This window comes from Xiphophorus hellerii, chromosome 22, assembly GCF_003331165.1.
Source record: "Xiphophorus hellerii strain 12219 chromosome 22, Xiphophorus_hellerii-4.1, whole genome shotgun sequence".
NCBI classification, from domain to species: domain Eukaryota; kingdom Metazoa; phylum Chordata; class Actinopteri; order Cyprinodontiformes; family Poeciliidae; genus Xiphophorus; species Xiphophorus hellerii.
Window position 1 is genome coordinate 25464706 of NC_045693.1, and position 11130 is coordinate 25475835.

General features: G+C 43.6%; 1 protein-coding gene across 2 annotated transcripts; it reads right to left on the bottom strand.

Moving 5' to 3' along the window:
- Positions 1-365: 365 nt before the first annotated feature.
- Positions 366-10733, bottom strand: hells (helicase, lymphoid specific). Of its 2 annotated transcripts, none has more exons than XM_032552664.1 (23): positions 10391-10733; positions 9277-9377; positions 9051-9166; positions 8824-8946; positions 8699-8740; positions 8588-8615; positions 8440-8504; positions 8296-8337; positions 7316-7543; positions 7041-7223; positions 6807-6950; positions 6524-6720; positions 6345-6438; positions 6113-6274; positions 5891-6033; positions 4140-4287; positions 3968-4051; positions 3693-3812; positions 1875-1991; positions 1562-1721; positions 1388-1484; positions 728-804; positions 366-620 (listed from the first exon to the last, which is right to left on the bottom strand). In XM_032552664.1, exons 1-23 carry the CDS (start codon positions 10396-10398, stop codon positions 538-540), a joined length of 2562 nt encoding a protein of 853 aa, XP_032408555.1. In that variant the 5' UTR covers positions 10399-10733; the 3' UTR covers positions 366-537. The 2 variants fall into 2 exon arrangements, with proteins under 2 accessions (XP_032408555.1, XP_032408552.1); XM_032552661.1 differs by having other exon boundaries at positions 7316-7546.
- Between the last annotated feature and the right edge of the window lie 397 nt (positions 10734-11130).

The following is an 11130-nucleotide window of genomic DNA, read 5'->3' on the forward strand; positions in this document are numbered from 1 at the left end:
AGCAACTGAAGGTGGCATAAATGCTTTACTTTTTTTAAATTAAAAAGATGCAACAGCTTTATGGATCAAAGTTTTTTTTTAAATGTCCACAGATATTGGTTACTTTTACATATAAATAATGAATGATAGAAATATTTTACTTTTTCCAAGATATTCTCATTTCTTTCGCTGAACTGAATCATTGGCATCATTCTGATCTAAGGGACACACACTCTGACCTCTGACCCTGCAGCATCAGGTTACCATGTGGCTGCTTATTGACGGTGGGGAAGCAGGTACTTTCTGCTTTTGTTAAATTTCCACATTAGGGATCACTAGCAGGGTCACAACGATGAAAATGGAACAAGCAAACAAACACGAGAGAATTCCTTTAGATGTCTTCTTACATTTTTAATATCACAATCTCTTTATAACATTTTACTGACAAACAAGCATTCTTACAGCAACTCAACAGAACAAAACAGCAGCTCCCAGATCATCTGAGAATGTCGTGGTGGTCTTCCTCAAGGTGGCAGCGCTCCGGACGTCGAAGGGCTCTCAGGTCAGCGTGATCTCTGATGACTCTTTGGCGTCGATCACTCTGAAGACTCCCACTTTCTCCTTCATGCTCCTCCTGTTTTCTGGAAACGACAAATTACAGTTAGAAAACAAAGGTCCGTGTCTGATGTAGATGTCAGGAGGTGTGCAGAAATTTATCCTGATAAACCAGAGCGCGGTTGCTCCTCACCCAGCAAGTCGCTGCGATCCAGTAAGATCTCCAGATCCTTGTCACTGATCACCTTTCCTCGTGAGGATTTCACCTCCCTAATTTGAACAAACACACACCAAGAGTTCCCAGGTTAAAGAGCTACTTGTTGCAGTGACTGCATGCCGGGTGCTGCGCTGCAGTGTTGAGATGTGTTGCATTGTGCTGTGTTGCGTTACGCTTTGGCCTCTCACAATAATCAATAAATCAATTAATCGCATGATAAATTAAAACAAACTCAATCATTTTCACTTGCATAATTTATTGTTTTTCTCTCTTTCTACCAAAAACTGGATGATAAAAGTCTTCAGTCTGGCTCGGTGGTCTCAACTTAGCTCTTATTTTGAAGGACAGTCTTGTTTACAGAGACTTCAGGATTCATTTTATTTTTTTGTTTCTCTTTTTATTCATTGTGGATATTTAAAATGTCTTCCGGTGCCCGTGTTAAATGTTCATCAGAGTGTAAAGTTTATTGATCTGTAAGAAAGTGTTCTTGCATTATTACTACTTGAAAATGGTTTCAACACAACAATATTATGGTTTATCGCAGAAACTCCTGGGACAATTTATCGTCCAGGAATATTTGTTATCGTGACGAGCCTGGTTGGCCTGCATTGCGTTTTGTTGGCGCGGTCGTCTTACTTCTCAGGGCCTCTGGCCTGCAGCAGGTCCCGCAGCTCGTCCAGATCGATGCAGCTCTTACTTTGATTCAGCTCCGCCTTCCCGCCTTTGAACTTTTCTGAGAAAAAGAGCAGCACCAAGGTGAGGTCAGGGAAGGTCAGTGATGAGCAGGAAGGCGTCCGTGCCGATGCTTACTCTTGTGGATGACCATCTGTTCCAGCTTCCTCTTGGCCGACGCCCGCTCCAGAATCTTCTGGTCGATGGTGTTGGCCGTCACTAGCCGGTACACCACCACGGGTTTGGTTTGTCCGATGCGGTGGCAGCGGTCCTGAGCCTGCAGGTCCGCCTGAGGGTTCTAAAGCAGGGAGGGAAAGGGAATCATAACCCTGCCTTTGGGTTCCAGCCTTTTGGTTTGCTCCCAAATTAAAAGGAAACAAGACGAGGAGCCAAATTTAAAAAAAAAATAGAGTACAAGAGATTTTAACTCGTTCCTCAGGTTCCAACCCACCCAATCGCTGTCAAAGATGATAACTGTGTCAGCTGCTGTCAAGTTGATTCCAAGTCCTCCTGCCCTGGTACTCAGCAGGAAGATGAACACCTCTGGGTCAGTGAAAAACCTTTGGATCTGGAAGAGAAAAGGAGATCATATTAGAAAGCAACCATTGTTGTCTGATTTTAAAAGATCTGATGGAGAGCAGCAGCACACATACCATTTAATGCAAAAATTCAATTCACAGCTCTCTGCCACATCGCAATCTTAATTTTATTGGGATTTCATGAGACTGATCCACACAAAGTGACAGAAGTGGCAAGTTATTACAAAAAAAACCAAAAAACAAGACACCGGCCTGCAGTCCTATCAAGAGGCACACGTTAAACTGAAGCAACAGTCTGGGCAAAGAGCATTAATCATAGAACCAAGGGAACTCTGGAGGAGCTGCAGAGATCCATTACACATTCACTCCTGAGTGACTTTTGGCTTGTTTGTCAGAGTGGCAAAAAAAAAAAAAAAAAAGTGATTATTGAAAGAAAGCCAGAAGAAGTCTGGATGTCTGAGACACGGCAGCCCCTGAGGAACAAATAATCCAAAATGCAAAACACTGTGTGCAAGAAAACCAACACTGCACATCACCCTGAACACACCATCTTGACAAATGGAAAGTGGGACATAGTTGATGTGAATATGAATGGAGCTACATACTGGACAATCCTGAAAAAAACTAGGGCCCAAAGAAATCTGTTATTATTTTTATTAATTCTCCTCCCTCACCCATTCCGACATGTCGTCTCGTTTATGGTAAAATTATCTCGCAATATCAAATGATGATGTCATTTAACCGGACCTGACCAGTGCAGAGCAAGGTGCTGTGTGGTGATACTTCCTATAGTTGTTTGCCACCTAAAACAAAGACGACGACAGTTCAGTCTGGATTGGACTGAATTGAATTTCACAGAATTAGCCGACATCTGCGATGAAGTATTGTTGGCCAAAATTAGCTTACATTTACATTTGTTTATCCAATTTATATTTTCTTTGACACACTATACTTTTGGTGGGATTTTGTATATATTTATATATAAATATATATATTTTTAAAACTTGTTTGGAGTTACACATTTGTTTGGACAAATAAATTTTTTTTTTTTTTAAAAGCACAAAAGCTGGAATATCATCTGTGATATCATTACAGTTGTATCTAAAAAAAACAAAAAGAAAAAAAAAAAGAGCATATTGTGATCTGATTTTTGGCAATATCAACTACCCCTAATTCTGCCCAAATTTATTAACCCAAAAAGCAGGTAATTACATACCAAAGACAAAGATTCACATTTCTGTTATTCAGGTTTCACAAACAACAGCTGTGATTCAGCTTTTCTGAAAAAACTGATTGTGTTACATGAGAAATGTTTTTTTTTTTTGTCTTTTTTTACCCCTCCAGGGGGTCTTTTTGTGGGCTCTAGTGTTCCTTATATGACAGTAGGCTGACAGGAAAATTGGAAGGAGAGGGGGGAAGATATGCGGCAAATGTCGTCGGGTCCGGGAGTCGAACCCGCGACGGCCACGTTGAGGACTCAAGGCCTCCAAATACGGGTCGCGCTAACCACTACGCCACCACGGCACGCCCGAGAAATGTTTAATCTAGAAATATTTCAGTCGGTGACATAAATTGACGATAAAAGAATAACAGGGTGTAAATAGCTTTGAAAAGCACTGACTTGTAGCCCCAGTCAGTCCTAAAATCGTAACTCTGTTTCTGCGACAGGAAACCTTGTTGCCTTATAGAACAATAATAAAATCAATGGTTCTCCATAATTTCAAACCTACGTTCTCGTCTCTTTCGGTGTACGGCATGCTGCCGTCTAACCGGCTGTATCGGAAATCTCGGAGGTAGCAATAGTCCATCAGAATATCCAAGATGGACGTCATCTGGCTGAAGATCAAAACCTAACAGTGGAGCAAGCACAATGATCTGAATGAATGAAGATCAGAGACTAAACATGAGATTCTGCTGCCTCCACACAGGGCTAAGACAACGTGGGAGGAGAACTGACAGGCAGAACAAGCGGTTAACATTTGACGTCTTCTAGAGACATGACTACCTTGTGTCCTCTGTTCTTCAAAGCGGGCAGCAGCCTGTCCAGTATGAGAAACTTTCCTGAGGTCTGAACCAGCTGCTCATCAATCTGCAGAGAAAGTTAAAAAAATTATTTAATCTCTCCAAACTTTGGTCTGCAGCTCAACGGGCTACAAGAGAAATCACAGCGACATCACCTTAAACTCCTGTGTGACCGGGTCCAGGGGGTACTCCACCAGGTACGGGTGGTTGCAGCATCTCTTCAGCACCATCAGCACGTTCTGCAACTTCAACGTGATGTCAGCTTCCGGCGGGGTGGAAATGTCCAGCACCGGTGGCGAGGGGCTGAGGAGGTTCAGAGAAATGAAACCCAGAGCTCAGGTTCAGTTTATGTTGTACGTAACGAATCTGGAACATTCGGCAGATCGCCTCAACAGACGCCGACGTCATCCAAAACCTCTGCTGTCAGGGTACAGCGGATCGGCGGGTTAGGAACCACAGCCGCCTGCCAACAGCTAAAATCTGACAAAGCGCGAGAGGCCAACTAGAAACGCTTAGAAATGCCAATGTTTACAGCAAATATTGATCCTTTGCAGCTGCGTCTCTTGATCCTTCAATGCACCATGACGGACGTCGAAACTGAGGGTCGGGAGTTTTGAACAGAGCGAATGAAATTGTTTTCCCAACTTGTTTTTGTTTATTCATGGCTTCTACTTGTTGGAGTCGAGCTCATTTGTCTGGTGAACGTAACACACCTGGCTGGGGCTCATAGACGACGGCATTTACAAAGGTTTTAAACAACTAGTGTAGAAACCGAGCTCATACCTCCTCCCTCCTGGCGTTTTGATCAAATTGCTGATTTTGCCTGAATTCACACTACATGATTTTTATCACCATGTCATAAGCAGCACTTCCTGTTTTACACCTGAGCAGCATTGAAAACGTACAAGGTTTGCACCTAGTACAAAAGACTAGGAGCAAACCAGTTTTATAGTGGTTAGTACTTTAATTCACACAGTGGATCTTAGCATTATAACAGAAGTTAATATCCAGACCTGGTCTTCCAGGTTTTTCCACCAGTGTAAAATAAGCCTGGCAGACCACCAGGCTTTACTTGTGTCCCCACCAGGCTAAGCGTAGTTTGTTTACTTATTATACGATTTTTATAACTAGTAACATTGACAGAAAAGAGTCTGTTTGGTGAAACTGGTGGAAGCACATTGGCAACGTAGTTTTGTCGGTATGTGAACACAAGGAGACCGACGTCAGGTCTCCGTAACCACTGACCGTCTCTACAGTAACCACTTCAGCAAATAAAGTGGTCACGGATAAAGGATCAAAACATTTTGATTAGAATGAAACAACTGAAGTTTGAAAATTTTATATTTATTTTAATTGTATATTTTTTTATGTTGGACTTTTTCTTTAAGACTACAGTTGGTGTTTAGGCATTGCTAATAATATCTAATGTTTTCTGGGGGAAAGCCTGGGTCTTCCCCATCTCTTCTTCCACTCTTAGGGGTTCAGCTAATCAGCACCACGGAAAATGCTGATCCTGGGTTGGTAGAATCCACACTGTGCATGTGGAAGTTTTAGATATGTTCTATAACAACATCAAAAACCATAAACAATATCCCTTGTTTATGGTTTGAGAAAGTCAAACTGATACATAGTGACTCTTCCATCCCTACTTCAACCATTATTTCTAGTTTCCATTCCAAATTCAACCATGTGATTAATAATTTTAAAATATCACTTGATAATCATGTATTATTGAAAGATTGGAAGATATATACTTCAACACCAACCACAGTCTTAAAAAATGTACACATTTTTAAAAGCCTTAAATAAATAAGCAATCCTAAGCCTGGTGGGGGAACAAGTAAAGCCTGGTGGCCCGCCAGGCTTATATTACTCTCGGGGAAAACCCTGTCAGAAAGTTCCTGACCTGTTCTCGGCCTCCTTACGGACTCTCTCCAGGTACTTCATCAGAGCCGCCTGTGTGTCGCTCTCCGTTTCACTGTAGTCCACCGATCTACGAGTGCGACGTTTTGGTCTGCCATCTGGTGTCACCGGCACAGGAGCCTCTTTCTGACAGGAAAAACCGGATAATTTCTGACACTGGAAGCTTTTATTGGTGGAGAAATCCAGAACTGTCAGCAGCCCTTACCTTCTCCTTTCCCAGAACCTTCTCTATGGTCTTGTTGACGACAGCACTGTAAAGGGTCTCCTGCTTTGTGGTCAGAGGGGCGTACACTATGATCTCCTTCTTGGGAGGAACCTCAAGAGTCACATCTGTCTTCAGCCTCCTCAGGAGGAATGGGGTCAGAATCTTGAGACAGAAAACATGGAAACGATGAAGGATGCTCCTTCCTCTGCCTCTCTCTTTGTCTCTGTCTCACCTGGTGCAGCATGCTCAGGATGTTCTGCTCCCGTTCTGCCACTACCACGTCATCACCCTCACCAAGGGAGTTGATGTCAAACCAGGACTCAAAGCTGGTAAAAAACAGGACAGAAAAACAAGCTGCTCATGCTGAGAGGGACTCTACACCCAGCTCTAGACATCCAGGTGTATAATCACCTCTTCAGGTCATCAAAGACCTCAGGGAGGAGGAAGTTGAGGAGGGACCAGAGCTCAGCCAGGTTGTTCTGCAGCGGTGTGCCCGTCAGCAGCAGCTTGTTGTCGGTGGGCAGCATCTTCAGCTCGCGCACCAGCCGACAGTTCAGGTTCTTGATCCTGTGGCCCTCGTCCACTATCAGGTACTTCCACTGGAGATGCTGGAGGCAGAAAGCATGGATTCCCAAATTCTGTCTTCACTAATACTTCCGACATCCAGCAGGTGATTCTAGCTTGAAGGTCTTACCTGCAGAAACTTTCTGTCAATCATGGAGATCTCGAAGGAAGTGATGACAACAGGAAACATGTTGAGCGGCCCCTGAGACCTGCGGACCTGCTTCAGCAGCTTGGACCTCTCTGGCGGAGTGCCGTGATAAAGCATCACTGATATCTTGGGAAAGACGTGCAACACAAATCAGACTGCCGCTCTACGTCTGGCACCGGCAGACCTAGAGAGGCTTCCCATCGTTCGTCCCGTTACCTCTGGTGCAAAGCGCTTAAACTCGCTGATCCAGTTTGGTACTGTGGAGAGAGGAGCCACCACCAGGAAGGGGCCCATCACCTTCTTCTCTACCATCATAGCGATGTGGGCAATGCACTGGATGGTCTTCCCCAGCCCCATCTCGTCAGCCAGGATGCCATTGATGCCGTTCTCCCACAGCATCTGCAGCACAGAGGGAATAGAGACTGCTGGGTAACCGCATGGCACCAGGAGCGATTCCAAACCCGCCACATCCGGACCCGCACCCCGCTCACCCTCAGCCACTCCACGCCTTCGATCTGGTACCACCTCATCACTCCGCCTGTGAACAGCTGGGGCTGCTGGACGGGGACCGGCTGCCCGTTCACCTTCCTGTCGGGGTCCAGAAGATGCTTGGCGTTCTCTCGAACCGTCTCCGACAGCCGGCTTTTGATTTCCTCGTTGGAATCGCTCATTTTTTCAATATCCTCGGCATCGAGTTTCTTCTGAACCGGAGCGTCATTCTTCTGGAAAAAAGCGGCGAGGTGATGGAACTGATCGACACAGACTGAACGCTGAGAGAAGATTCTTTTGCTTTTTTTTGTCTTCCTGCACGTCATCAGAACAATTTCGACATGTCCCAGCTTCTTTACTTTTTGGAGATCGGTGATCGACAAATGCTGACACACCAGGTCAAGTCTGCAGGTTTACAGTTATCAATAGACACCCCACTGCTGCCAACTCAGTGACTTTGTTGCTATGTTTAGCAACATTTCAGACAAAAAAATGCTATCGGTCAAATCAGAATCGGCAGGTCAGGTTTTTGAAAGACTGGTGGTCAGCCAGAAATCAGTGGAGCCCTGCTTATAAGAATCGGCCAATCACAGAGCTCCCACATTTAAGGAAATGGGGGCTGATTTATCAGATTTATGACTCATGGACACATGATGGATCTGGCCTTTACCACTCATGGAAAAGACTGAATATTTATGGATGACGGTTATGATTCTTATCAAATTATTTTAGAATGAGGCTTACAGATCAAATATGAGAACAACATAAAGATGCACTTTATGTTTTTGGGATCCCATTTTCAAAATATTCCGTCCAGGTGAACAGTACTGCAAAAAAAAGCTTTCATCGCACTGGTAGTTAGTGCTTCCCATCTGCATGGGGAACACTAACCTACTACTGTAGAGCTATTATAGGATTAAAGCCTGAATACAAGTCATTTGAATCACAGAAAATGGAGCAGTCACAGTAAAAGCAGCTTTACCCCTTTCTCCACTTTTGATCTCTTCGCTTGAGACATGATTTCCTGCAAAAAAAACAAGGAGAAAAAAAAAAAGAAACACACATAAAGCAGACGTCGAGTCAAGAGGAAAACAGGACAAAACAAGGAATAAGAAAATGGACATACTTCTTTTGTCATAACATCAGCTATTTTAAAGTCTTCATCCCTCCTCCTCTTCTTCTTCTTCGCATCTGGACGGAGAGGAACAAATTTGACGGTCGGGATCCTCAACATCGTCTAATGACGTCTCTGAAGGAACAAAAGCTCAGCTCACCTGTCCGGGTCTCTGCATCACTCCCAGCCTAAACCAACAAAAACCAAACAGTTTGTGATGAGATGGGTTGGTCACTGCTAAGCTGAATACTCCCAGTCGCCAGTTGCTCACCTTCATGGCCTTTTTCTCCAGCCTCTCCTTCTTGAGTTTCTCCTGAAACACAGAGTCAGGCATTAGCATCCAGTGGTCATAACAGAGGACTTTCACACACACACACCCACACACACACACATTACCTCATTCTGCTGCTGCTCCATCTTTGTCAGCAGGAATTTAGAGTAGATGTTGCTCTTCTGGAGCAGATGCTGGAGTCTCTTGAAGCGCACATTCTGCGAGTCCCTCTCAAACGATTCCTGTGCCTTTAGACATTTTATTAAACAATTTCAAGCAGCTGCTCAACTCTAATCTGCACACCCATGCAGAGTTACAGCAAATGTGTTGCTTTGCGGAGGAAGTTGTGCACCTTTTTCATCATCTCCTTCTCTTTTCGCTCCCCTTCCTCCATCAGCTGGTTCTCTTCCTCCTCCATTTCCTTGGTAATGACCACCTCGGGAACGTTCTCCGACTTCACGCTCCCGTCTGGAGCTGGGAAAACAGAACACCCTCCGGTGGTGAATTTCTTCAGAGTTAAATCAGCCTGCTGAATCCATCAAACTTCATATTTAAAAAAATACAACACGATGATTTACCTGCCTGACCCCCAGCGGTCTCCATGGCCGTACCGTGGGGCTCCTCAGACTCATCTGGTTTGGGGCACTGAGGGGACGCACTTCGAGTTTCTTCCTTGATGCTGAACAGAAATAAGAAACACAGGATGTGTAATGAGTGAGGCTCAACAATGCAGTGGTTAATGTTTGGTAAATATAGGCTTTCAGCTGCATAACGGTTCTGTGGAACCAAAAGCGTAATGCCATTCTTGGATCAAAATTGGGCTTAAAACATCCATCCAATTTCCTTTAGTGCTGGGAGTTTTTAAATAGAGCCGAGTTCTGCCAGGGGGAAACAGCGGTATCAGGTCGGTGTGCACCGATAAATTGACTTTCTTAACTTTGGCTGATCAGACAATAATTCGATCTTATCTACCTCCACAAGGTCTGAGTTTCAGCCACTGGCCCAAGGTTGTCGATACTGGACAGCGTATTTAGAAAGGAACTTTACTTACTTACATTCTTTAAAGCCCATAATCCAGCTGTTCAATAGTGATTAAACTAGCACGCAACAATTAATTGCAATCCTTGTTAATGCTGCAGTAATGTGAGGATATAGGAGTAACTGTTGGGATGGAGACAATGAAGCTGTTGTAAAACCAGAGCACTGCTGCATCCTATGTGCATAATGGAGCGTCATCACAGATCCTTCCTCCCGTTGATAGACTTTATAACTTTATAAGTGTTCACATCCCTGCAGATCTTTTTTCTTTTCATTTCCCCTAAAGTCTCTTGTTGCGTTTAATGTACAAAAACACATTTTGTTCATTAAAGATCCTGCAGAGTAGCAGCTTTTCTTTAGACAGCGTATCCTATTTTTAGATAATAAATTTGCCCTTTCTGTATAGTATCTCATTCTTCCGTCTTTCCATCATCCTCGTTACTTTGAATATGCATTCATTTTGCCGTTTATACATTTGAATGAAAAATAAAGGATGTTTCCATTCAACTAACTCGGTGAACGATAAGCAAACATTGACTTGTTTGTCAAAAATATTCAAGCTTTTATTATGAACAACTATTAGTAGGGAAATTTCTTTCAACGTAAAAGAAACAAAAATTACACTTTGAAGACGCCGACACTTTATTCACTTACCTGCTCATTGTTGTCCACGACGAAGAAAGACGGCTCCGTTATATAAATATATATTTTTTAAAAGGGCTAATTTCAGCTTTCAGACAACTTTACGAACAGTTTCTGCTCAGCAAACGTAGTCACACACACACAGGTTATTCAAGCAGCCATGCTGTCCAGGTCGCTGAATGGTCAAGTTAACCTTATCTTAGAGGAAACCCTGGTTCCACAACATACATGTGCAATTTTGCTCAAATAGAGCGACTCTGAAACACAAGATAGCTGAATAAACTTTGTCTGGTTCCGAACGCACCGCTGGTTCGAGAGAAATGCCATCCGCCTCGCACTACAGCGACAAACATTTGCAGCGCATCCGGTCGCTGAATTTTCAAAATAAAATTATTCGCGCGAACCACCACATTGAAGAACAAGCAACTATACTGACAAAGACTTTTATAGTGAAAGGCAAGGAATTATGTCTTCCTGCAAACTTGTCTCACTTGGTGCAGACGCGTAACATTCGGAGGGGCGGGGCTTCTGCATTTCCCGCCAGTTGAGACCAAACCATTATCCCTAAAACCGGGGCAAGAGGACGACTTCACGCGATGCATAATGTCGGAGGTCTACCAAACAACACTTGCAAATAATTACACACAAATATGCATATGCATTTAACAGAAACTAATTGATATCCATATAATTTTAGACAAAATATAATCTAAAGGTAAAATATTTTGTAGTCTGAGATAAGAGTCTCCCCT